General features: G+C 47.6%; 3 protein-coding genes across 5 annotated transcripts in view; 2 read left to right on the top strand and 1 right to left on the bottom strand.

Annotated features, from left to right (window-relative positions):
* The window catches only part of Psmd11 (proteasome 26S subunit, non-ATPase 11), a 38,876-nt gene extending 25,214 nt beyond the window's left edge, over positions 1 to 13,662 (top strand). For both annotated transcript variants that reach the window (XM_034506561.2, XM_076936192.1), the window contains 9 exons: positions 126 to 320; positions 4,445 to 4,589; positions 6,548 to 6,608; positions 8,400 to 8,462; positions 11,808 to 11,933; positions 12,385 to 12,420; positions 12,627 to 12,678; positions 13,144 to 13,286; positions 13,403 to 13,662. In XM_034506561.2, coding sequence (XP_034362452.1) covers positions 126 to 320; positions 4,445 to 4,589; positions 6,548 to 6,608; positions 8,400 to 8,462; positions 11,808 to 11,933; positions 12,385 to 12,420; positions 12,627 to 12,678; positions 13,144 to 13,286 — 821 coding nt within the window. In that variant the 3' untranslated portion in view covers positions 13,403 to 13,662. The remainder of the gene's footprint in view (positions 1 to 125; positions 321 to 4,444; positions 4,590 to 6,547; positions 6,609 to 8,399; positions 8,463 to 11,807; positions 11,934 to 12,384; positions 12,421 to 12,626; positions 12,679 to 13,143; positions 13,287 to 13,402) is intronic.
* Positions 13,663 to 18,973: 5,311 nt separating this feature from the next.
* Positions 18,974 to 23,154, top strand: Cdk5r1 (cyclin dependent kinase 5 regulatory subunit 1). The gene is made up of 2 exons (XM_034507155.2): positions 18,974 to 19,085; positions 19,294 to 23,154. The coding sequence occupies exon 2, from the start codon at positions 19,437 to 19,439 to the stop codon at positions 20,358 to 20,360; it is 924 nt and encodes a 307-aa protein (XP_034363046.1). The 5' UTR covers positions 18,974 to 19,085; positions 19,294 to 19,436; the 3' UTR covers positions 20,361 to 23,154.
* Positions 23,155 to 24,136: 982 nt separating this feature from the next.
* Myo1d (myosin ID) overlaps positions 24,137 to 26,724 on the bottom strand; it is a 281,386-nt gene continuing 278,798 nt past the window's right edge. For both annotated transcript variants that reach the window (XM_034505907.2, XM_076936190.1), the window contains exon 22: positions 24,137 to 26,319. In XM_034505907.2, coding sequence (XP_034361798.1) covers positions 26,163 to 26,319 — 157 coding nt within the window. In that variant the 3' untranslated portion in view covers positions 24,137 to 26,162. The remainder of the gene's footprint in view (positions 26,320 to 26,724) is intronic.

Below are 26,724 nucleotides of genomic sequence, written 5' to 3'. Positions count from 1 at the left end.
ATACACTTTAAAGTACACTTTAAAGTAATTTAAATGTAAGTAAGTTCCTATCTTAAAAAGGGTGGTGGGTTGTAGGGTGGGGTGGTACAGAGGCTAACAAATGCGTATGTATTTTCCTTTTCCAGGTTCTCAGCTGCTGCGAGAGTTGAAAAAGATGGACGATAAAGCCCTTTTGGTGGAAGTACAGCTTTTAGAAAGCAAAACTTACCATGCTCTGAGTAATCTGCCGAAAGCCCGAGCTGCCTTAACCTCTGCTCGAACCACAGCAAATGCCATCTACTGCCCTCCTAAATTGCAGGCCACCCTGGACATGCAGTCAGGTAACAGGTCCAGCAGTGCATAGGATGCACTTCCTTACTGCTCTCCTTACCTTAAGGGTGAAAGGAATGGGGACAGGGAGTAGAGGGTGGGGTAAGGCTGGAGTTGAGGCTGGCTGATTTGGTTCGATCTTCCTCACAAGAAACCAATTACAAGGCTGCCTTTCTAACCAGCTTTTTCCTATTAACTGTCTAAAATAATTAAGAACATAGTTATTAGTGCCTAGCTTGAAACCTGGCTGTCAGAGCCATCATACCTTAGGGATCTCACTTAATTTACCTCTTAGTTACTTTCTGAGAATGGTAGCATGTCTCTTTCAGACTGGCTTACCATATGTGTGTTAACCAAACCTATTAGTGTCTTAGAGACTTTTGGAAGCTTGTAGGATTTTTTTTTTTTTTTTGAAAGGGCCACATATCAGGGCTATTAGAAGATAATCCTAATCCCAGATGCTCTGTCTTTTCATATACTTGTGCCTTGTATACAGATTCCTATGTATCTTTCTGGACCCAATTCAGATGTCTCTTCTGCATATGTCCTTTGCTCACTCCTTCTTGTTATTGACACAGGATCTCATTATATAGTTCTGAACCGGGCTGGCTTCCAGCTCACAGATTCACCTTTGCTGGTTCTCTGCTTTTGAACTAACTTTGTGTGTGTGTGTGTGTGTGTGTGTGTGTGTGTGTGTGTGTGTGTGTGAGAGAGAGAGAGAGAGAGAGAGAGAGAGAGAGAGAGAGAGAGATTTATTTTGATATGAATAGGTGTTTTTTCTGCATGTATGTATGTGTACTACTTGTGTGTCTGGAGCCCACAGAAGCCAGAAGAGGGCATTGGTCTCCTGGAGCTGGGGTTACAGACAATTGTCAGCCACTATGTGGGTGCTGGGAACTGAACCTAGGCCCTCTGCAAGGACAGGGACTTTGTCCAGTCCCCAAAATCTGTTCTTCTGTATACACTATCATGATAAACTCCTTAAGAGTCTTGTCTATATGTTTTCTGCTTGGCACACGGAAGATTCCCTTTAATGTTTGTGTTGAATGACTGTGTGGGTTTTTGCTTTTAAAAGTAAATATTCAGGGCAGTGGTGGCGCACACCTTTAATCCCAGCACTTGGGAGGCAGAAGCAGGCGGATTTCTGAGTTTGAGGCCAGCCTGGTCTACAGAATGAGTTCCAGGACAGCCAAGGCTATACAGAGAAACCCTGTCTCGAAAAAAGTAAATATTCAGGCTGAAGAAATGGCTAAGCAGTTCAGAGTGCATTGAGCAGCTCACAACTTGCTTGTAATTCCAGCTCTAGGGGATTTGATGCCCTCTTCTGGCCTTTCTGGCCATGTACACAAACAATCGGATACGTGAATAAATGAAAAAAGAAAATCTTAAAAAAAAAAAAAAAAGTAAGCATTCTGTGGAATCCATTCTCCTAGCTGGGCTGCCTTGTCTGGCCTCAGTGGGAGAGAATGTTCCTAGTCCTGCAGAGCCTAAGAGACTGAGGGGAGATGCAGGGAGGGCCATCAATTGTGATGTAAAGTGAATAAATAAATTAATAGAAAAACATACAAAAGCTGCAAACAATAATGAAGCTAGTGTTGATAAAGCTTCTTTTGCTAATGTTTTTATGAAAATAACAAATTTGATTTTGAGGCCTTATTTCCACCCCACCCCACTTTTGGGAGTGGTGAGTGGTTTCCAGACAGGATTTCTCTTTCCCTCATGGACCCATTTTGTAGACCCTGCTGGCCTCGAGCTCAAAGAGATCCACCTGTCTCTGCCTCCCCAGTGCCACCATGCCGGCCCCACACTGCCTCCTCTTAAAAGATAATGTTCTATATAATAATCTATGCTGGCTTTGGACTTGAATTCTTCTTTTTCTTCTAATTCTTCTTTTTTTTTTTTTGGTTTTTTGAGACAGGGTTTCTCTGTATAGCCCAGGCTGTCCTGGAACTCACTCTGTAGACCAGGCTGGCCTCTAACTCAGAAATCCGCCTGCTTCTGCCTCCCAAGTGCTGGGACTAAAGGTGTGCGCCACCACCGCCCGGCATGAATTCTTCTTCTTCAGCCTCCTGAGTATTGGGTTTATAAGCTCTCCCCCCCCCCCCTTTACCCCAAACAGACTTATTTCAGTGATTTATTCTGCCCTATTGATATGCTGGGAGATACAGAGAAATTTAGATATTAACTAAGCTTGACAGCTTTAGTAGTTTGTTGTATCTTTCTTCTTCTTTTAGATTTATTTAGTTCTATATTTAATGTGCATGTCTATTTTGCCTGCATGTATAGTCTGTGTACCACCTGGGTGTCTGGTGCCCACAGAGCTTAGAAGAAGGTATTAGATTCTCTGTAACTGGAGTTACTATCATGTGTGTTTGGGGAATTGGATTCAAGTCCTCTGGAAGAGCAGTCAGTGCTTTTAACTGCTAAACTGTCTCTCCAGCCCCAGTTTGTTATATCTTGAGGGACTGTTCCTTGGCTATAAAGAAGTACATATTTTCCTATAGGCCTCTTTAGTTAAGAACTGTTAATAAAAGGCTTTGATTCTTCCCTCAGGTGGAAGATGTTAGGTTATAGGCAAAGGTGCTGAGCTTACCACCTCTGTGCATTGTGTTCCAGTTGCTGGAGTGAGTTATGGGCATGCTGCTAATATGCTGATTTTTCTGGAATCAACTTTTAGCAGCTTTATTCTTTTATCTGCTCAGTATTTTATATAAAGAGTGTAGGGAAGCACTCTGGTAAAGAGATGGGTGGGGTTGAGGTCTTTAATGTCATAAAGGGATATACAGAGTTAGGCTAAAGTATAGAGGGGTGTTTCTCAGCCTATTAGCTACTAACTTCCATGTCATCTCAGGTGCATGTGGTCATTTCAACTAACATTAAGCTCATCTGGGGCAACCAGATTGGGCTTAACCTAAAGATACTGGCTAGTTGTGTGTAGCTGTTTATGGAATTGGATTATATGAGATTTATTATACACTTACTGCATATAGGCAAAAGCACATCCACAAATAAGATATATTTGAAATGAAAGAAATAACATGTTGGGGAATGTTACCAATTAGGATAGCTGCTTCAGTATGAGAATCCTAAATTTAGCCAGGCGTGGTAGCACATACTTTTACTTCCATCATTTGGAGGCAGAGGTGGATCTCTGTGAGAGCTGAAGGCCAGCCTGGTTTACATAGTGAGCTCCAGGGCAGCTCAGGTTACCTAGTGAGACCCTATCTTGAAAAATTAAACCAAGAGAAAAAAAAAACCTCACCTTAGAAAAAGCTGCATTACTCTTTTTTTTTTTTTTTTTTTTAAATCTACTTATTTATTTTATGTATATGAGTACACTGTAGCTGTCTTCAGACAATCCAGAAGAGGGCATTGGATCCCATTACAAATGGTTGTGAGCCACCGTGTGGTTGCTGGGAATTGAACTCCTAACTTCTGAAAGTGCAGTCTGTCCTCTTAATAGCTGAGCCATGTATCCAGCCCGCATTACAAATTCTTATTTTTTATTTTAATTTGGTTGTTTTGCTTTTGAGATACAGTCCCATGAAACCCAGGATGGCCTTAAAATTGTAGTTGAGTATGACCTTGAACTTGTGATCTTTCTGTTTCTGCCTCCAAGTGTTAGGATTACAGATGTTTGACACCATGTTTAGTTTATTTGGTGCTGAGTTTGTACGCAGGGCTTGTATGTGCTGGTCAAGCACTTTACTATATCCCAGCCCAGAGCTGAGCTGATGTTACTGAGTTCAGTCATGTGGTCTGGACATGTGTGGATCAGCTCACTGGTCTGTCCAGGTGATGTCCTGGAGGTTAAACTTTTGTTCTAGTGGTGGTAGGACTAGGTGGTAATAAAGCGAGGGAGAGAGAATACGCTGTATGGTTTTGGGGTTCCTTTTGAAGTGGGTCTCTTAACTCCTTTGAGACTATAAAAATGTGGTGCTGATCAGAGAGGCTAGAGACCTGGGGTTCTAATGTCAGGTCTCAGGAGCTGGCTGTGACTTGTGGAAGTTCCTTTGTTTACACTTGAGCTCATTAGTAACTTGGTGCTGTTGGGGTCAATTTCTAAGGCTTTTTATAGCTCTCTTATGGTTCTGTTATTTTATATGGTTCTTTGTTCTTTCTCTTCACTGACTAGGTATTATTCATGCAGCAGAGGAAAAGGACTGGAAAACTGCATACTCATACTTCTATGAGGCATTTGAAGGCTATGACTCCATTGATAGCCCCAAGGCCATCACATCTCTGAAGTACATGTTGCTGTGCAAAATCATGCTCAACACGTAAGTGACCATTCATTAGCTGGAAGATGTAAGAAGGAATATTTCAACCAAGTATGCACTCCAGCAGAGTTGGCTCAGGCAGGGAGTTTGGTCACTAATAGGTACAGCTCTAGCTGCCGCGATGGGGCTGGATGACAGAGAGTGGTGTGGTCAGAGGTATTTACTCTGTGACACTTTCTCTTGCTTATCTTCTAGACTTTGGGAGATGATTTAGAAATTACTTAACTAGGAAGTAAATCTTCTCTTGGAGATTTCTCACTCTTCAAATCCTCTGTCCTCACAGGTATTGGGTACAGGATAGAGTTCAGGAAATAGTGATAGACCAGTGTTAGCCAACTGGCCCCCAGAATGGGAAATAAACGCGCCAAGTAAATCTTTTAAAAGTAGACTTTGAAGGCATGATAGTTACGTGTGCTAGAGACTGAACCCAGAGCCTCACGTATCCTAGGCAACCACTATCCCTAACCTAGGGTCGTGATTTTTAAATTTTCTAAATTTTATATTTTTATTATTTCCTCCCTCCCTCCATCTATCTCTATCTTTATCTCTCTCCTCTTTCTGTCTCTTTCCTTCTTTCCCTCTCTTCTCTCTCTTTCTTTCTAGAGGGATATGCCAGGGGACACAGGATTTCATGTTGCCCAGGCTGAACTTAACTTGTTTTTTCCCTTTTTTTTTTTTGAGACAGAGTTTTTCTCTGTAGCCCTGGCTGTCCTGGAACTTACTCTGTAGACCAGGCTGGCCTCAAACTCACAGAGATCCACCTGCTTTCTGCCTTCTGAGTGCTGGATTAAAGGCGTGAGCCACCACTGCCCTGTTTGCCTTAATTTTGTTTGAAATTTATTTTTATATGTATACATATGTTTCTCCTGAATGTATGTCTGTGCACCACTTGCATGCCTGGTATCCAGAAGGCATCAGATTCCCTGGAGCTGGAGTTACAGGTATCTGTGAGCATCTATGTGGGTGCTGGGAATTGAACTGGGTGCTGGGAATTGAACCCAGGTCCTTTGCAAGAGCAACAAGTACTTTTAACCATTGAACCATCTCTCCAGACCTGGTCTCAACTTTTTATATAGACAAAGATGATGTTTAAGGCACATTTCTGCTGTCCAAGTGTTGTGTTTACAGACATGAGTTACTAGTGCTGGGAAACAAACTTGGGCTCCATGTATGTCAGGCAAATACTCTACCATCTGAGCTACATCCCAGCATCCCAGGGCTGGGCTTGATCAAGACTTGCTATGCTGACATTTCCTTTTTTTTTTTTTTTTTTTTGGTTTTTCGAGACAGGGTTTCTCTGTGTAGTCCTGGCTGTCCTGGAACTCACTCTGTAGATCAGGCTGTAGACCAGGATTTCTGTAGACTCAGAAATCCGCCTGCCTCTGCCTCCCAAGTGCTGGGATTAAAGGCTAAAGGCGTGCGCCACCACTGCCAGGCGCTGACATTTCCTTTAAATGTACTATGCTTCCTGGTGATTATTAGGGAGATGGGGCACATTCAGTTGGGCTTTTTCTTCTTCCTTTCTATTTTTTTTTCTTTCTCTTTTCTTCCTCCTGTTTCTCTCCTTCCTCCTCTTCTTTCTCCTTTCTCCCTCCTTTCCCTCCCTCCCTCCCTCCCTCCCTCCCTCCCTCCCTCCCTTCCTTCCTTCCTTCCTTCCTTTTTTTTCTTTTTTGGAGATAGGATCTCACTATGTAGACTAGCCTGGCCTTGAACTCATAGAGACCCAACTGCTTCTGCCTCTCTAAAGGTATGTATTACCATGCCCAGTTGTGCTCTGTTTAATTTTGGGATGTTTTTACTTTGCACTGCTAGCCTTGGCCAAGAGTGTGAAAACCACTAACTTCTGTAGTGTTGGGATATATGGGTTCAGTTGGTTTTTATCTCGGTTGAGCCTTCATAGTGGAATTCTGGGTAGTTCTGGAGCAATTGACTAAGTTTTTTTTTTTTTTTTTTTTTAGGCCAGAAGATGTCCAGGCTTTGGTGAGCGGAAAGCTTGCACTTCGGTATGCAGGGAGGCAGGTAGGGAATATTGCGACTTCGTTTGTACTCTGAGACCAGCTTATTGTCAAGTTCATGTTTGATGGACCGTGTTCCTCAGTTCTTCATCCTTCCTTCCCTACTCTCTGTTTTTCTCCCTTAAGCTCATTCATTTGGGCTTTCTTTATTGTTAAATTCTTGGCCTAGAAGTCAGTGTTGGGCACTGTTATAGACAGGTAACTTGAGGGACTTACAGAAATATATTATAGCATTTGCTGTTAGGTTACAATTTATCTTTGGCCAGATCTTTCTGTTGTGAGCCTGACTTGCAAATAGAACCTACGCAGAATCTGATATCCTGATTCTTTGGGTCAGAAACCTGCATAGATCTGGTACAAGAAGCTTGTGAGGAGGTCAGATTACTTGGCGTAAGAACTAGCCTTTTGAGACCTGTTTCTCAGCTTACCTTCCTTCATACTATGAATCAGGGTGTACTTTACAAAGAGGCCTTCCGTGGTTGATCACCCTTTTGTCTATGGGCAAATGTGGATGATGTTTTAGACTGCACACTTGTAAGGATGATGTCTCAGGTGTGTGTCCTACTCCCTCTTTGCTCTTGGCTGTCATGATTAAATCAAAGCAGTCATTTTGAATTTTAAGTATGGTTGTTTCTAAACAATGAACAGATTAGCCATCTTGCTAAATCTCTGGATTATCAACAAAAACTGATTTCCTCTTTCCCTGTAAGTGGTCCTAATTTGTTGTTTCTTCAGTAAACGTTTCAAGTCAGATTATAGTTCTGACTTGGAATACTGGCTTTTACTGTAGAGACTTTCCTTATAACTGGAGTTGAAGCTGGGTGTGGTGGCATACACCTTTAGTCCCAGAATTAAGGAGGCAGAGGTTGGCAGATCTCTGTTTGTTCTAGGACAGCCAGGGCTATATAGTAAGTCCCTGTGTCAAAACAAAGCAAAACAAAACAAAACAAAACAAAAACCAAAAACAAACTAGAGTTGTAGAGTTGGGATGGAATCTGTGAGTGTGCAGGAGGAGGACAGGTAGCTGAGAGTGGTGGACAGAGACTTTGAATGTTTGTTGCGCTGCGTTCCAGAATGTACTCATTACAACATTTATTATCTGTAGGGCAGATGCTAGAGCCTGTGCCACTTAGCCACATAGACTTACCTTCCTTATGAGGCTGACATGAAGCCGCTCCCTGTTACTTTGGGCCTCAGTGACAGCTTTCGAAAGAAGCCAGGCTAATCTGGAAAGACAGGTGTCGAGTGTAGACTTGATAGTTTGGTAGGTGTCTTTTTGTAACCAATTTAGAAGTTTCTCTTGGGCCCTGTCTCTTCAGTTTTGGCACACTGTAGGGTTTTAATATTCAAGTGTAATATGTGGATGGCTGCCTGAACCCCAGTGCAAAACTCACTCAATCAGTGTCTTGTATTAAAGCTAGCAGAGTGAACCTTGATAAAACCCAGGAATTATCAGATTCCAGGGCAGAAAGAATTGGGTACATGTGGAGATAAAACATCTTGGAATAAAGAGAAAGAAATCACAGTTCTCTTGCTGTTTCCTCTAGAGAATCCTTATTCAGGTCTATCTCTTTGGGAAACTTCTATTTAAGTCACTTCACATTTCAAAGGGAAACTGATTGGCATACAGTGATATTCAGTATTGCTGGCTTTTCTACCCAGGCCCCTTAAAAAAAGTGATGGTGAGGACAGGTTGTTGTGTATAACAGAAGGTGCTTGTGAGATCTTGGGTCCATGTGCACATGCAGAACACATCATGTTCATGAAACTTAGTTATTTATTTTTTAATTTTCAGACAGAAGCATTAAAATGTGTGGCTCAAGCTAGCAAGAACAGATCCCTGGCAGATTTTGAAAAGGTGAGTATGGTACTGACTGATGGGGAGGAGGTGGAGAAGAGGGCCACTGAAGGAGCAATTTCAGCAGTGGTGTCATCCCGGCACTTGGGAGGCAGAGGCGGGTAGATCCCTGAATTCTAAGCTGGCCTGGTCAACAAAGGGTTCCAGGACAGCCAAGGATACACAGAGAAACCCTGTCTCAACAAACAAACAAACAAACAAACAAACAAAACGATTTCAAAGTTACAGAGACAGCCAGGGATACACAGAGAAACCCTGTCCAAACAAACAAAACTATTTCACTGAGGGGTGGTGGTGCACACCTTTAATCCCAGCACTTGGGAGGCAGAGACAGGCAGATTTCTGAGTTCGAGGCCAGCCTGGTCTACAGAGTGAGTTCCAGGACAGCCAGGGCTACACAGAGAAACCCTATCTCGAAAAACAAAACAACAACAACAAAAAAAAACTATTTCAGAGTTACAGAAATATTACATTTTGATCCATAGTCTCTTCACCCAGAGCCACATCAAATCCAGGATATAGTTCTTTACACTGAGTGGAGTGGAATGCTGAGCTGTATTTAATTCATTTGTGTATGCTTTTTATGGCAAGTTGTCATTTGGAACTGGCTTCTGGCATGGTTTTGAGTTGGGGAAGACTCAGTTTTCTTTTTGGCCACTGGGAGTTTGACCATGCTCCAGTGAGTCTATGGGCAACATGAATTGGACTTGTTTTGTTTTTCTTTCCTTTCTTTGTAGCCAGCATTTGCTACTTTGTTGGTTCTTTCTTTCATTCTTCTCTACTCCCTTTCCACCCTTTCAGCCCCCTAACACTAGATAAGAGAGAAAAAAAGGATAGAAAGGAGAGGGGATGGTGTTAGTAAAGGGGACCACTTCCTGCTGATTAGGGCTGTCAGTTCTCTGGGGCAAGTTTGATCTTCTCTGTCAGGATATCTAATTTCTTCTTGTTTCTTTTTGCTCACGAAGAACCAATCCACAACCAATAACTCACCAACAACTTACCCTGCCTCTTAGGGCCCTAGCATTTATATATCCTCTGAGAAGTCTCTAGAATTCTAAACATCACACAGTTGCAGAAACTACCTGCTGTTGGTAAAATCACTCCCCTGCTAGAGCGTGAGGCAAATCATATAGTCAGCTATAGTGAACAATCTGAAGCAGTTCTATATCTCATGTAAGACTAAAACAAAAGCATATATATTCTTACGTTTTTTAAGGACTTGGGAGAACTGGAAAGTGAGTGTGATCAGGGTGCATGATGTGAAGTTTCAAAATAATCAATAAAAATATTAGTGTTGGGGGGAAAATTTACCCAAATCAGACCTAGCCAGAGGTGATGGTGCACACCTTTAAACTCAGCAGAGGCAGGCGGGTCTCCTGAGTTTGAGGCCTGCCTGGTCCACAGAGTGATTTCCAGGACAGCTGAGGATAGACAGAGAAGTCCTGTCTTAAAAAACAAACAGAAGGGGAAAAAAAACAGCACTCCCTCAAAAAATAAACAACAACAACAAAATCTCCAAACAAACAAACAAACGAGAGATTTTGCTTTCTTTGCCTGCAGAGCCATATTGTATTATCCTCACAAAGCTCTTAGGAACTGCTGTGTCAGCATTCTTCATTGTTTAGTCTCAGAGTTCTTTGAAGACTATGCTGAGATATGTGCAGCTCATTTGGTATTATAGTAGAGTGTCTTGGCTTACATGATTGAGCGTCGGGACAGAACGGTGGTGGCTCCACGCTTTTTGTTCCTCATACTCTTTGCCGTCTTTCCAGACTTCCTCTATTATAGGGATGATACAGTTACCAGGGCCAACTGACCTCAGGAGGACTAGTGACTTTAGTGCTGTGCCAACCTGTTATTGTGCCAGGAGTTGCCTCACAAACCACACAAACACTGATCTCAGTCAGACAGGGATAGTTTATTGAGCATACACTCCAAGACTGATTGATGAAAGTCACAATTTAGACTTGGGAGCTGAACCATGATATTAAGATCCTATAGGGTTTTTAAGCCTAAAATCTACAAATATCTGTGTCAAATTATTCCACCAATCAGGACTTAGGGATAGAGGATTTCCTTAGGAACATGTTTTTATTGTACATGTTGTATCCTGCTTCCATTGGTTGGGGTATTTAACTGTGGCAGGGGACTTGCCTTATCTAATATTCATGTCTTAACTTGTCAGCCTGGATGTCTGTTATCTGCTCAGTAGATGTCAGTTCCCAGGGAGGTCTTGGGTGCTTATACTTTACTCAACCCCTACTCAGAATGGAAGCCTTATTCTGAATAGTTTCTTATATTGGTGCAGGTGCCTTTCTTATGTTGGGGTCAATTCCAGGGGCAGCTTATAAAAGGAAATACCATAAAAGCTTATGCCAGGTGTAAGAAGGGCTGCTGTGTGTTTGGTTTAGGTCCATGCTTATGGTGGGTGTGGCTCTGCATTTCCACCTCTCTGCTGGGGTCAGAACGGTGTGGCTGATACACTGCTCTCAGTGGCAAAACAGTCTTAAGATAGGGGTCCCAGCCTGCTGTGTTTCTCAAATTCCTGTGTACCCAGACACTGCTGGGAACTTTGAGGAGTTGAGACTAGGGGCCTGCGATGGGGTTGGATCTGGCTTAGCTCTGAGTGAGTTCCAGGAGTATGAAGGGGCTTTTACCAGAAACTTAGGTGTTGCTCTGTGTGATGAAGGCTTCTCACCACAGCAATCCTTGATGACGGAGACATCCTTGCTTGTCTAAACTGCTTTATTCATGGCAGATGAAGATGCATATGTCTAATTCAGGGTAGACCAGAAATTAAATGCTTTTTGCAGGAAAGGATGCCCAGGAAGGGGAGCTCATTGGCTAAACACTCAGGGCCTATCCAGACACCTTGTTAGCATGGAGAACACTAGGCTCTGTGTTATGAGACTGGTTGTCATTGCCCTCTTGGTGGGGTGTTGTGGTCACATGCTTCAGGACAGGAACCTGGTCAGGAGCTAGTTTGAACTCTTGCTGGTCTCAATTATGAGATTTACCGGGGTTCTGAACTTGCCTACCTTACTAGTTCTTCTGTCTGCTGGCATGGTCCACTCCCCTCGTGTGGATAACTATACAAAGCAGTTCTACTGACTTTATATCGTGATTGGATTGGTTTCCAAGGGCACAGAACATAACAGAATAATCAACTTGGGCATGAGAGAGTTTCCTAGTAACAATAGAAACAACATATGAGAAAGTTTCCTTACAATATTAGTAACAGCACAATATGGCAGGCTAGCCAGATAATAGTTACCTAGGCCTTAACATTCTATCTAGGCCTTAATATTTTACCAAATCTTAACAGCTGTGAGGTTTGTTTTGCAGGCTCTGACAGACTACAGGGCAGAGCTCCGGGACGACCCGATCATCAGCACACATCTGGCCAAGTTGTACGATAACTTACTGGAGCAGAATCTGATCCGGGTCATTGAACCTTTTTCCCGAGTACAGGTAAGAATCTTCCTGGGAACTTAGTCAACAGTTTTGGGCTAGATGGGCTATGGTCACTTCCTTTTCCACAGTTGTCCAAAATAGGAACTCACTTTCAAGGGTATGTCTGTCTGGTAAGAGGCCCCCAAGGGCTTGGACTTGTCTTGCTGGGAAATGAAGAAGGAAGCTGGTGGGGTAGAAGGCTGCAAGCTGGCCTCTCCTTGTATCTGAAGTATTGTCCCTCTCTTGTAGTCACTGTACATGTGGTAAATATTTTATGTATTTGGTGCACGGGATGGGAGTATATTCTGTATAGTGAAGGGCAGGGAAGTAGACAGAGCAGGTCATTAAGCATGGCCAGAGAATCTGGCCCTCTAGATTCAGTAGGCTCAAGAGACACAGCAGTTTTCTGTCCTTTTTATATTGTCAGTAAACTCAATCTTTCAGTGTTCCTGTCTGCTTTTCCTTTTAGATTGAACACATATCTAGCCTCATCAAACTCTCCAAGGTAAGTTCTCAGGCCTGTTAGGGGTGGGAATAAGGAAAGGTGCAGAGGGGTCAGGCTCTCTGTGGGAACAGAACTTGGGCTCCGGGCTACAGTTGTGTTGTTGGTATTTTGCTCCAATCCATTGCTTTTAAGAGTTTTAACTTTCATGTCAGGCTGATCTCTGACCAATGAATATTGGTGTCTTTAATTATATACTTTGATTTTAGGCTGACGTGGAAAGAAAATTATCACAGATGATTCTTGACAAGAAGTTTCATGGTGAGTAAAAATCACATATGCCAGGAGCTGGTTAGAATTTGAAGGGTGTGTGGAGCTAAGTTTCTTTCCTGATGGTTCCTTGTAACCCTTCTTTTGAAGAATGTATAAGGGGTTGGAGAGAGCGCAGCAGTTAGGGCATTTAACTGCTCTTACAGAGGACCCGGGGTTAGTTTCCTGCATCTGTATAGCAACACACAACTGCCCATAATTCTAAGAATTCAAGAGAATTTGACACCCTCTTCTGGTGTCTAAGGTTTTTTGCATATACATGTGCTATCCTTGTACAGACTCTCTCTATATATACACAGAAATTAAAATAATAAAGGGCCTTTTTAAGAAGAAAAGAGAGTATATATAGCAAAAGTGTGCTGTGGAAAGTTGGGGAGAAAATGAGACTAGGGAGTTGGGTTCTTATTTTTTATTATCTCATATCTCCTACCTGGTTTGTTGCTGTGTTTCTTACAGGGATTTTGGACCAGGGGGAGGGTGTCCTGATCATTTTCGATGAACCCCCAGTAGATAAAACTTATGAAGCTGCTCTGGAAACAATTCAGAACATGAGTAAAGTAGTGGACTCCCTCTACAACAAAGCCAAGAAGCTGACATAGGTGAGTGCTGGCCCCGGGACACAGGGCCGGGCAGCGCTGTCTTCTGCCTGTCGACACTGAACGCCGACTGGTCCTCATGGCTTCCCCGATTGACACTGCTCTGTCTTCTCTTGCAGAGTTGGATCTGTGCGGTCCTTTGGAGAGTGTGTGTGGCGGGAGAGTGAACCCTTGGGGAAATGCTAGGAGATTCTTTTCTTTCTGTTCTACTTTTCGCTCGGAAAGTTTTTAACCCTCATTGGTGCATCTGTATCCAGCGATAGGCAGCCAGTTCTCATGTAATCAGCACTGGCCAACACGGGAGTGGGGAAATTGCTTTAAAAAAAAAAAGAAAAAGAAAAAAAAAAAGATTCTCAATAAAAGGAAAAGGCTTACACTACCTAAGCTGTGCTCTCTGCCTCCTGGGAGAGGGCGCAAAGCCAGGCGCCCCGCCAGCCAGGGGATCCTCCTCCACCTGCTGGGCGCCACCTCTCCTCCTCTTCAGAATTGGGTGTTTGCTGACCATCAAAAGCAACGACTTTTTATTCTGTTTGTACTGAACCAAAACAAACAACTATGTATAGACTGCTGGTTTCTTTTTCATTTGAAACGAGGCGTTTGGTGTTTCCCCCTGCCATCTGGCCTGTCCACCCTTCCCTCTCTGACATTGGCTCCAGCAAACTGGCTGAAGGGCCCACTGTGCTGCCACCACCGCTGCAGCAGCAGTAGGTGCTCGGCTCTGACCTGTGAAAAAATGGGAACAGTCCAGGAGCTAGTGTCCACTACGGCCACACGGGGAGCAGCGAGGGCCCGAAGCTCTCAGGGGCCTGCTGTGCATGTGGCTTTTTAACACTGTAACTAGATTAGACTCAGTGTTTTAACTATCCCTCTCTGTCCTCTTTGCTTTCCTCCTCTCTTTTCTCTCAGCCATGTCCTTTCCCTTTCCCTCTAGAGGAGCTGGGCTGTCTAAACTCCCATCTGCTGCTTCCCTCTCCCACCCTTTCCTGCTGTCAGATGGATTTGGGTTTTTTTCATTTTTATTTTTTAAATAGTGAACATTGGGAACGAGACTGGGGTGTTTTTTTTTTTTTTTTAATTAAAAAATATTAATTTTCCTTGTTGCATTTGAAGCACCCTCATGTCCCCTTCCCAGTGTCTTTCTCTGCCTCTTGAGAGGGGACGGACAGGGTAGCGCTGGTTTAGCATGCTTTGTTTTTGGTGCAGTTTCCTAGCAGGCTTGATGCCTGTGGGCAGGTCAGCGTCTGCTGTGCCCACTGCTTTCTCTGCTCATCCACTGTCTTCTCCCTCCCTCCTCCCCCAACCCCCCATCTTCTCCTCCCTGCTGGCCTCTTTCTCTTTCTTTAGAGCCTTTCTCAGATTATCCTTCCAGGTTTTGGTAATAAATTTCTATTTTGTAAAAGGATTTTGTTGTACCAGGTTTTGCATCTTCACTGAATCTGACTGGCTTTTATTTTCTTTTTCAAAATCAGGTTTTTGTTTTCAACCCTCTTCTCTTCCTGTCCTGTCCAGTCACTGTTTTGGTTTTGGCACCATCAATATCAAATGTACAAACGGTTCTTGCTGACCAACACCAGGTATATCTGATGTTCAGATGAGTTCCAATAAAATAATTTTTTTTTCAAAACGGTGTCTTTTTTTGAGTTCTAAAGGGTTTCCAAAAAGGTTTGGTGCTCCATAAAGCCTCTTCTGGCTTGTCCAGAGCTGTCTTACCTCACTGCTTAATGGGAGTCTTGTAACCATGGTGGGTATCCATATTTGAAGGCCTTTGGCAGGAAAATTGAATGTGAGGAGTGGAGTCAGAAATGGGGTTCTGTTGTCTTTTGCAAGGACCTGTGGGATGGGCGTTAGTCTTCAGGTTGTGAGGGTCTGAAGGAGTGGAGGTGCCGAGTCAGGCTGTGGTGTGGTGCTTTTGCCACCTTCAGTAGCTGCTGTCTTCACACTGCCCTCCAACCCCAAAGTACTTTATAATCCCCACAGTGGTGTGGAGCTGGAGCAGAGTGGGAGGGTTCCCCAGACCTTGGAAAACCAAGAGCTCAGGATAGCAGCCCCCAGTGTGATGGCTTCAGGTCCACTGTCTGGCAGAGCTGCTGTGTGTGGCTGTCAAGCCCCTGATGTGAGTCTAGTTCAAATTTGTAACCACAAACTATCTTTTAAAGGCTTAGAATGAAAAAAGTGTAAAGTATCACACTAATTTTTATATATGCATTTGGATATTTGGGGCCAATATAAATTGTTCTGGGGGCTGGAGAGATGGCTCAGCAGTTAAGAGCACTGACTGCTCTTCCAAAGGTCCTGAGTTCAATTTCCAGCAACCACATTTCCAGCACCACATGGTGGCTCACAACCATCTGTAATGGGGTCTGATGCCACCTTCTGGTGTGTATGAAGACAGCAACAGTGTACTCTGACATATATAAAATAAATAAATCTTAAAAACATTCACTTGTTCTTTTTAAATGTAATTACTAGAAGATAGCACATCACTCACATGGCTGACAATACGGCTCCCAGGTACTTGACCCGGCTGCACTAACCATCATGTGTTGTACCACAGTTTCCCCTCCCAGGTCTTACACAGCTAGCCTAGCTCCCTCCCCCCACCTTACACAACCCCCAAGGTCTGGCCATAGGCTGGCCTGGTTCTGGCTGTCTAGCTGAGAGCCTTTTTTAGACACTAGCCTTCAAGGTACTGGGGCTTTCTTGTGCTTTAGTGAGACTGGTGTTGAGAACAGCAGTCAAGAGGGCTGCTCTGGTGCCCTGCTGGGTGCTGGTTATGTAATCTGTGTTGCTCAGAAGAGCCACTAGATGCTGCTCTATGCCCTCCAAGGAAGACTTCCTCAAGAACCAGCGTTCTGGAGCTCTTGGTTGAACCCTTTGTGCGCCATGTAGTCAACCGTTCCTTGGGCCAGCGTGGAAAATGGTATGTGTAAAGCAGATGACTACTGAGGTGTAGCATGGACTTCCCTCTTTGCAAGGCAGCTAAAGATAGGGCTGGGGAAAAGTAGGCTGCTGATAGTGGAAACCAGACATCTTCCCGCATCTGTGTGGGTGCTGGGAAGAAAACATTTCTGCAATACTCAGCTGGCTCTGCCTTCTGGGCTCTTGAATGTGCCATGTTGGACAGATTGTTGCCCTTTCTTCCTTGCTTCTCAGAACAGTGAGGGGAGCTGGTTGTGGGGAAGCAGAGGTGGGTATGAGTGGGCAGGGAACTGTGGTGCCTTGTGTGTTCATTATTCTTAGTTGTTAACTACCTCTGGAATTAACTAAAATTCAAAAATGGAGGGCACGCCAGTGAGGGATTGTTTTTGTCTATTTTTGCATAATTTGAAGTAGGGAGATCCACTTCTAATCTGTATCTTGAGGTGAGAAGATACATGCCTTTAATCCAGGTCTTGTGTTGGGCCTTTAAATCTGTGTTCTGGAGGCAGGAAGACACCTTTAACCTGGGCTACACCTTCTGTTGGAAGCCTATATAAACACATGGAAGAAGGAAGTTTTTGTTCTTTTTTGCCTGCTTGCTGTCACCTTGCCACAAGTCCCTTCCTTCACTGACATCAGAACCTGTGTCTTCTGGATTCCACCATCTACAGAAGACGGGCTGAGACATCCAGCCCCACTGACTGAACAACTTGTAGATTCTTAGGCCTTCTGCTCAATAACTAGCCACTGTTGGGAGTGCTACTCTTGAGACCCCTGACTGATAAGATACACGCTGTGAAGCAAGCTTACCAGGTGTGACCTAGGTGAGTAGGGTTCCTGACAAGCTCTTCTCTCGGCATGTAGTAGGGCAGTGCCATCCTATTTCTGTATGTCCCGGCTACACGAAGAGGTTGGAGTAGTTCACAGAGATTTTTGAAGGTAGTGGGATAGGGTTGGCCAGACAGAAGACAAGAGAGAACATGTTTGCAGCCATGCTGGAAAAGGCCCATGAACTCTAGGTGTAAAAGCTGGAATTCGGTTGCAGGCAACAGCAGGCCCAGGTTTTTCTAATGGGTGGATTGCAGCCTTCAGAGATCTGTGTATAATTAGGGAAGTATAACATTTAACTTTTGCTTAATCCTAGAATTTGAAGGGGACCATAAACATGAAGTCAGCTCTGAGGCTGGTTTTTAGCGGTTGCCCTTCCATGTAGAAACATTGGGCCAGTGGGTCTGAAAGACTTTAGGAAGATGATTTACAGCCTACTGTGATGAAAAGGAAGAGACCCAGGGCAGCTCTATTGAAGAGCAGCTACAGTGTTGAGTTTGATCCATGAAGCTTGGTCTCTGTGTCAGTGCTGAGGGACTCTTGGAGAGGTTGGAGCTGGTGTGGTGGCTCATGCCAGACTCCTAACAGTGAACACTGAAGCAGGAAGATGGCAAGTTGCTGGCGGCCTGTGTCTCAAGGAAAGGTTCTAAGTCATAGACTAATTTCGAGCAGGAAGGGGTTAACGAAGCTCCCACTAGCATTTGTTAGAAAGCCAAAGTGGCACCTGCCCTCTTTCCCCCACCACAGGATGTTCTACTGGGTCTGGACCATACTCCAGAACTGTGAGCTAACACTTCATTATTTTATTATTTATTCAGGTGCTGTATTCTATAATAGCTGGTAACCACTCTGTACTATGAGAAACATTGTTAGGAAGGGACCATTGTGAAGCTAGCCCTCCTGTGTGCTTGGTGAGATCCTGGAAAAACTAACGCAGGGCATTTTCCATTCTGGTCACCACTGTCCCTAAATCTTTCTGCTTGTGTTGGCAGAGAAATATTTGGGCACATAAAGAAACTGGCACTTTCTAACCTGCAAGTACTTCGCCTAATGACCTCAACAAGATTCTTGTTTTAGGTAGTTGGCTCAACTGTTGCAAGTGTTGTCAGGAATTCTCTTAGGTTCAAAGTTGGGAGTCTGAGTTAAGGTATAGGTTGTCTTGTTTCACAGTTTGGGGCTTCAGAACCAATTTAAAATGAGTGACTTGTAAATCGGCAGTGGCCTTTGTGAAGGCTATGGAGGCTGCTTGTGAACTATGCGTCGGTAGTCAGAACCAGATTTTATTTTATTATTATTTGCAATTTTACTGTTATCAAGTTTTAAAACGGCCAAATAAGAGATTGTCCTAAAGGCGCGGCAGCTTGATTTTGACAGCCTCCATGATAGGATCTCTAGGCTGCCCTCGCCCTTCTGGCCTGGCTTTCTAGAGTCTTAATGGGTGCCGAGCTTTTACGCAGATGCGGGACGCGGCTTTCCCTTGCTGGGCTCCCGGGCCAGCTCTCCACAACGCCCGCAGCCTCTGCGGAGGGGGCCGCGGCGGGAACAAAGGCAGCACGTGTCTGGGCGGGGCCCGCCCTCCGCCCCGCCCGCCCGGCGAGCTCTGCTGCGCGGCGCCGGGGCTCACGAGGCCGGCCTGGGCCGTGCGGCGCTGGCGGCTTCCAGGCGGAGACCGGGCTTCGCGCGTTCCCGCCGCCCGCGCCGCGACCCGTACGGGGCGCGCCCACTAGAGGCGCCACCGTGCGCTGCTCGCGCTGAGGACGCGAGCGGCCGCGACCTGGCGGCGAGACCGAGCGGGCATGTGGACGCGGCGCGCGATCCCGAGAGGCAGCTTGCGAGGCGCGCGGCGGGGCGGGGCGGGGCCGGCGGGTGCGCGGCGGAGACGCAGGCGGGGGCCGGGCGGGGGCGGGGCCGCAGCGTCTGCAGAACCTTGGACAGAAGCTGGGAGCCGCCGCCGCGCCGAGCCGCGCCGAGCCGCGCCGAGCCCCGGGGCCGCGGCGCGCATTGCGGAGGGCCTGGGACGCAGCGGCGGCGCCTGCTGCGGGAGCCTGCCTGCGGGTAAGCCTGCGCGGACCGGAGCCGTGTGCGCGGCCTGGTTGGACTCCTACTGCGGCGGCCGCTGCGGCGCTTGACCGGTGCCGCAGTGGAAGCACAGGCTGGGGCTCGACGGGGCCGCAGCCCGGGGATTCGGGCCTCGGAAGTGCGGGCGGAGGGGCGCGGCGCGGAGCCCCGCCCGGGGCTGAGAACCATCTTGTTTTCCACGCAGATCCGCAGGGCTCCACGCGTCGTGTCCCGGGAGCGCCTCCTTTCTCCCTGCGGCCGCTACAGGCTCGGTAAGCCTTTTTTCCCCTCCAGCCGGCAGGCTGGGCGCGCAGGGGTGCCGGCCCCTGCCGGGCGCGCAGTGGCACCATGGGCACGGTGCTGTCCCTGTCCCCCAGCTATCGGAAGGCCACACTGTTTGAGGATGGCGCGGCCACCGTAGGCCACTACACGGCCGTGCAGAACAGCAAGAACGCCAAGGACAAGAACCTGAAGCGGCACTCCATCATCTCGGTGCTGCCTTGGAAGAGGATCGTGGCGGTGTCAGCGAAGAAGAAGAACTCCAAGAAGGCGCAGCCCAACAGCAGCTACCAGAGCAACATCGCGCACCTCAACAATGAGAACCTGAAGAAGTCGCTGTCTTGTGCCAACCTGTCCACATTCGCCCAGCCCCCGCCGGCCCAGCCGCCCGCGCCCCCAGCCAGCCAGCTTTCTGGCTCCCAGACTGGGGTCTCCTCTTCTGTCAAGAAGGCCCCGCACCCTGCCATCACCTCTGCAGGGACACCCAAACGGGTCATCGTCCAGGCGTCCACCAGTGAGCTGCTGCGCTGCCTGGGTGAATTTCTCTGCCGCCGGTGCTACCGCCTGAAGCACTTGTCCCCAACGGACCCCGTGCTCTGGCTGCGCAGCGTGGACCGCTCCCTGCTTCTGCAGGGCTGGCAAGACCAGGGTTTCATCACACCGGCCAATGTGGTCTTCCTCTACATGCTCTGCAGGGATGTTATCTCCTCTGAGGTAGGCTCGGACCACGAGCTCCAGGCTGTCCTGCTGACCTGTCTGTACCTCTCCTATTCCTACATGGGCAATGAAATCTCCTACCCGCTCAAGCCCTTCCTGGTGGAGAGCTGCAAGGAAGCCTTTTGGGACCGTTGCCTCTCAGTTATCAACCTCATGAGCTCCAAGATGCTGCAGATCAATGCTGACCCACACTATTTCACACAAGTGTTCTCTGACTTGAAGAACGAGAGCGGTCAGGAGGACAAGAAGCGACTCCTCCTGGGGCTCGATCGGTGAGCTCCTGTAGCCGGTATCCTGGCTCAAGGATTCCATTTGTTTTTAAAATTTATTACTAAAAGAATCAAGTTTTGTGTACAGTATGTGTCTAGCAAAGCCAACAAGGGCCTCTTCCCATGTTCTTTCCTTGGGGTTTATTTTTAGCCCTTTCAAGAACTCTGGGGACTTTCGAACTGATGAATCTAGAAGATGCATTCAAGAGACACTTCGGCTGCTGACCGCTCACTTTCCGGGACTCAAGGGACTGACTTGCCCATGTCACCTGTACCCGTGATGGATCCAGGGTAGATGAGGATTCCCACTGTCCCATGATTGGAGCTGTGGCTGTGGCTGGTGGCCCAGGAGGAATCGGCCCTTGTCTGGGTATTGTTTCAGCCTCTCAGAGGCTCCTGGAGCCGGCTGTCCTGACTCAGGACCCAGGAGGCTGTGAGGCAAGATCTCCACTGCCCTGGGGCATCAGTGCAGGAGCCTGGGAGGGTCTGGTGCAAAGATTGTTTGACTGTTGACCATGCACGGCCCTGGTTTGCTGCTTGCTTTTTAGGGAGAAGGGCTTTCCTTTCCTGGGAGGATGGCGCTCCCCTCCCCATCCTTTTGTCTCTGCTCCCACGTTAGTGTTGGTTAATGAGGTGGTTTGCTCATTGGATTCCTCTCCCGTTTTGGGTCCCAGCTAAGGGATGAGGTGAAGCAAGGGGCAGCTGCTTTCCTGAGTGAGCTTTTTTTTTTCTTTTTTCTTTTTCTTTTTTTTTTTCCATTTGAACAACACAGTTCAGTCACCCTGTGTAAAAAGCCAGGACACCACTAGGGACCCACTAGCAACGCTGCCTTCTGGGCAGGTGGGTGTCTATGCCTGAGATCAAGTTGGTGCCCACTTACATGCCGAGGCCTCTTGCTGGTGCACATGTACACACTGGTGCACATGGTATTTGTCCTCCATCGCTGGGGGAAGGTGAGGTCAGTCGATAGGGGCGACAGGGTGTTGCTGTCTCCCACCCCTGCCCCTTGTTAATTTTAAGCTGTTTCCAGGCAGTTCAGTTTCTCCTGGAGAGGAGGCTTTGCTCTGTGCAACCTACTGAGACAGCTGCATTTGGAGACAATTACAAGATTTGAGTGTGACTCCTGATCAGTTTGGAAGCTTGGTGACTGTCCAGCTGAACACTTCCAGCTGCTGGGTGTGGTGCCCACCTAGCCCTGTCGGCTACATAACACACTCTGGACTTTAATGGTTTTTTTTCTTTCTAATTTTCCAAGACTGGTGGCTTGGGGTTTGGAAGCGATCCAAGAGAAGGGAGCGAATCTTCCTGCAAGGCCCTCACTCCAGCTCTGGGGAACAAAGAGCAATGTGAAGACAGTAGGAGGATTTCCTCTTCCTCCTGCTCCCCTGGGGTGCTGGGGCCCGAGGGCTACAGTTGGGAAGGCAGAGGTTACCTTGCATAGGATCAGGTTCTAGGTGGCAGCCAACTTCTTGCACAAGCACTACTGAAAAGTCACATATAAAGAGAAAGCTGTGAAATTGAGGTCTCAATTGAAGAGGCCCGGAGCAGAGCCTTTCACCCGACATCTTCACAGAGGTGGGGAAGAGGACCTGACTGGACCAGACAGCCTTTCCCCAGTCCCTCATCTGGGTTCCTAGAGAGCGGATCCTGGGCCCTCAGACGGCCTGACAGGGAGCGGAGCTGGAAATCCTGCAGGGTTTGCTGAGTGTGGGCCTTGCTGTAGCCCCTTTGGGCTGGCTTCATGCCGCCCATCCTCAGATCCTGCTGCCACAGTGACCGTGCCTGGAGCCCCACGGGGCAGCTGGAAGAGCTTCTGGTGTCCAGTCCGAGGAGGAGGGGGACACGAGTTTGTAGCCTGCCAGCCGCTGAAGCCGGCCTGGAGCTGTTCCACTGGGCTGCAGTAACAGGATTCCAGCTTGGTTGACTGCTTCCTTCTCTTTGTACTTAATTTAAAAACAATTTTTTTTTTTGTTGTTGCTGAGAAGGTGCATATTTCAGGAGTGGTCGGCGACTGAGGAAAGCTCCTTAGTTCCATTGTGAAGCCTGTGTCCTCTCCCTTGCATTGGTCTTCAGTGCTGTGTAAAGGACAACTGCTAGACTGAAGTGTTCGAGCAAAGAACCCATCTGACGTGCTGCTATGAAGACACTTTTAGAACAAACACACACAAGATAGAAAAGAAAAAAAAAGAAAAATGTGAAAAAAAATCTACAAAAAACCCTTTACTCTTGTTGCTTTTACAGTGGTACTGTGCATGCGAACCAGGCGCATTTTGTGTCTTAAGAAAAAAAAAACCTTAGCGCAGATGGCGGTGAGAACCACGCGTGCTGAGAACGAGCCATGGGAGCATAGTTCAGGATTGGATTTTTCTCTTTTCCTTACAACCATGAAGGGTTGATGTATTCTTTCCATGCAGTTATTAGAATTTAGTTTTGTTTCAGCAGTGTTAAACTTGCAATGAGAAGAAAATGTGCCGCCCCTGCCCAGAATCCTCCATAGCTGTACATCCGATACTGCTAATTACACACACGTGATGTTTTTGGTTTTGTTTTTTTTTTGTTGTTGTTGTGGTTTTATTTTTTGGTGAAATTTCTTCTGTAGCTATTCTTTGACCAAACTGTGGATATTGTTAATATTAATTTATATTTGTCTCATTTTGTATGTATGTGTGTGTGTTTGTGAGTATGTATGGTTTATAACCTGACAAGAGTCATGAAGCTCGGTTTGGCTGTAATTTAATTCCCCTTCCCTTATTTTTATTTATTTTTGTACTGTGCTGATTCAATAAAATGCACTGACCATCCATCATCCTCTTTGTGGCTCTGCCATTTGGGAACACAGTGGGGGCACCTTTAATGCATGATTTGTATGTGGAGAATCGGGTTGCAGGTAGAAGGGGAGTTAGGGGAAAGGACTGGAAGAGGCTTAGGTGATTAAAACAGCACGGAGGTGGTGGGGGGAGTCAGCTCTGGCTTAGTGGCTGGGCAGGTTCTCCCTGGGGCCTTCCTGTGTGGGGTCACAAGACAGGCCTATCAAGCCACAGAGGGCCAGGCAGTATTGGCCACATAAGTCCTTCATGGGCACCTGTGTTGCCTTGGCACCAAGGCTGCCGCTCCCATGCTCCCCTGGGCCTGTCTTGCTCAGTGTCTCCTGCCCCAAAGGCCAGCAGGGGTGGACAGGTTTCCTGGTGCCTCAACAGTTCAACTTCAGAGGAATCTAGCTCTGGACCTAGCTCTGGGTCTCCCAAGTGCACTGCCACCTAGGCGTCTGTATCTGGTCTGCCTGCCAGCTGGGACAAGGGCAGCAGGAATATGTTCTCTGGCTGGCCCTGTACCCACTGTCAGGAGGCCGGTGCTTAGGGCTCCTCCCCCTGTTCTGGTGGGTCCCAGGGTCTGCCAGTGACTACAAGACCATGCAGTGCTGAGCCCCTGGGTGTTAGGGTGCCCTGGGGCCTCTACCTTATCCGTGCCTCTTGCTCCTGAAAGAGGCCGTGCTGGCCCAAAGGCTTCTGCAGGAATCTGTACCATCCTTTGTGTGTTTAGGATTCTAGCGCGCTGGCTTCAGAATGGCGGAGCAGAGTGCCTTGACTGAATTCTGAGGAGGTCTCGTGCAGCTTCCTTCCTCATACAGCTTGCTTCTTGCTCCCTAATTTTTCTGTTCAAAAGCCTCAGGCAAATTGCCCTCCATTTTACATAATTTGTGCTTAATTCTCCTATCTTTTAGAATGGTAGTTGACTAAGCTAAAATTTCACTATTTTTCAATGATAAACAGAACACCTTTAAAATAAGATTTAATGCTTTATTGCTCTTGATGGTAAATCAAAATATGCTTTAGAAATAAAGTTAATTTAATGGAAAATAGGAATATATGCACCAAACCATAAACTGCATTTCATCAACTCAAGAGACCCCTACTCCATGCATACAATCACTGTGTCCTCTCCGGTGCTCTTTCTGTGATCATCCACACCCCTAGTTCTAGGTCCTTTAGTGGCTGCACACTGACTTTTAGGTTATAAGAAAGTGCTTATGGACAGGGCAGCCCTCAGTGGGTCCCAGACTACATCAGAGGGTGGGAGGAGAGCCCCACCCCCTCTGACCTTCAACTCTTTGGCATGACCTGCTTTGGTGTGTATGAACACACTTGAGCATGGCTAGTGTAAAGCAACAAGCTGGGGCTGTAAGTGGATGGGAAGGTGAAGTTCCAGTCACGTGGTTCTGTCAGGTCCACCAGCCCCTGGCTGGTGGCACCTCTGCGCTGTATGGGCAGCTGACCAGGGGATGAGAATGGTTCCCGAGGGCAGCCTGGCAACAGGAGTTTTGTTGCAAACTGCCTGCAGTGTAAACGTCCCTGTCCCCACAGCTCTGCAAAAGGGGTAGGAGACCAGGTGCTGGAACACCACGGCCAGCCAGGTGACTCCCTCAGGCCCTGGGCAAGGCACAGAAGGCATCGCATAGGCACTTGGTAGGTTAGGGTGGCAGGGTGCGAATTAGGGAGTAGAGTCTGGCCAAAAGCGAAGAAAATATGAGCCTGGCTCTGAAAGTCCCACAGCTCGCTCCCGCAGCTCGCCTCTTACAAGCCTTCCATGTTAGGCTTCCCCACAGTAAGCCTGTGCCGCCCATAGGCCTCCGTATCCTCAACAGCTGAGGCTGGGGGCAGGGGGCTCAGGCCAGGCTCCAGCAGGCAGGTATGTGGCATGGGTGGCACCCTGGCCTGGCCGGCAGTGCCAGGACTCCACGCTCTTTGCTGCAGCTTTGTCTTGCCTCCCACCACTAGGTCCTGTGTGCTTTGGCTCTCTGAGAGTTCCAGGTCTCCAGTGAGGAGAAGGCGCAGCCAGAGGGTTAGGGGAACGGGCGCCAAGCATGGTCTTCTCTTTGCACCTCCTCACTAGGTCCTGACTCTGTGTTTACAACAGAGGGGACGTCAGATTAGCAACCTGGCAATCTGCAAGAAAGAAGGTTCTGATGACAGTGGGCATGGGCTGTGAGTTAAGCAAACTAGTCCTTGGAGTAGCAGCAGGGTATCTCTGAGAGAAGTGGTTACAAAGTCCAGGGCTAGAATGTTGGTGGCAAAAGACCTCCCAGGGACAGACAGGCTCTGGGAAGGAGGGATCCTGGCTGAGCATGGCTGAGAGACGGCTCTGCAGTTGAACCTGCTCACCTGGTAGCTATGGCTGGCTGCTGGGGGTAGGGCTTGTCTGAGGGGCTCTGAGCTAGGCCCCAAGGGTTGCAATCATGTTGGGGAAGGAGGTGTCAGGTAAGGGTCATAGGGCAGAACTAAGTCCCCTGCTCATGGATGCTGGATCCAAACCTCTAGGAGAATGTGGCTTTGGCTCCAGAAACTGCGTCCTGAGCTCCGTGCCTCTCATCCCTGTGCTGGGGTCAACAGTGGCCACTGGCCTTTTGCCAACTACAGGTACCGTCCAGTTGCTTGTGAGGTGGGGAGTGGTCTAGCTGTCAGCCCAGGAGGCTGAAGAGGATCTTTGGTTTCCTGAGCAGGGGGATGGATAGTTGAGAGGCAGAGGCAGAGGCAGAGGCAGAGGCAGAGGCAGAGGTAGAGGCAGAGGCAGAGGCAGAGGCAGAAAGCCAGGTAGACAGCTCATGGGCAGGGCCCCAGAGAAGGCAGAGGAGCCCTGCCCAGCGGAGGCCTTGCAAGCTGATTTCTAGTGGCATTAGAGGGCAAACAGCAATTAGCCAAGCTCCCGGGATGCGAGGTGGAACGTGTGTGGGATGCAGAGGCCGAGGGCCTGGCCTGCCTTGTGCCAGGCTCAGGCACTTGCTCTCCTGGGTCAGGCCTCGGATGTGCAGCGCTCAGTTCCCGGGCACACTGAGGATGAAGCCCGAGCGGTTCTTGGTGAAGTCGGGCTGTGGTTGATTGAGCCGGGTCTCCACAGAGACGGTGCACTTCCTCCCATGCAGGCTGCACTGCACTGGGTTGGTGACGTTCACTTGAAGGTGGCGCTTCTCACTGCAAGAGTGGAAAAGATAGGCCAGGCAGCCAGTGAGTGGGCAGACACAGAATGCTGTGGTTTCCTTGGCAACCCCCAGGGCCCTGCCATTTGCCAGGCTTCTGTAGGGTGGCAGTTTCAGGGCTCAACCTATTTTCTTCTAGGTGAGCACAGAGGTTGGAGTGGGTGCAGAGGAAGGGAGGGGAGAGTGTGACACTGAGCTGTGTGCTGTGGCCAGCAGGGGCTGGCGAGGCAGAGGACTGTTCATTCCAGGAAACCCAGTGTGCCCAATGGACCAGGGAGGTGGATGTGGTTGAGCCACTTGCCACCAGGGCTGGATGCACTGAGTCATCTGGGCTTTGGGTGTCCCAGGAGAAAGAGTGTCAGGGCTCTGAATCACGACAATTATCTCTTACCAAGAGGGA

Source organism: Arvicanthis niloticus, chromosome 6 (assembly GCF_011762505.2).
Source record: "Arvicanthis niloticus isolate mArvNil1 chromosome 6, mArvNil1.pat.X, whole genome shotgun sequence".
In the NCBI taxonomy this organism is placed as follows: Eukaryota; Metazoa; Chordata; class Mammalia; order Rodentia; family Muridae; genus Arvicanthis; species Arvicanthis niloticus.
Note: the sequence above shows the minus strand (reverse complement) of the source record. Positions and strands in the feature narration are given on the sequence as shown.

Coding starts and splice junctions, on each gene's coding strand:
- Cdk5r1 (XM_034507155.2), top strand. CDS start 19,437: ATGGGCACGGTGCTGTCCCTGTCCCCCAGCTATCGGAAGGCCACACTG.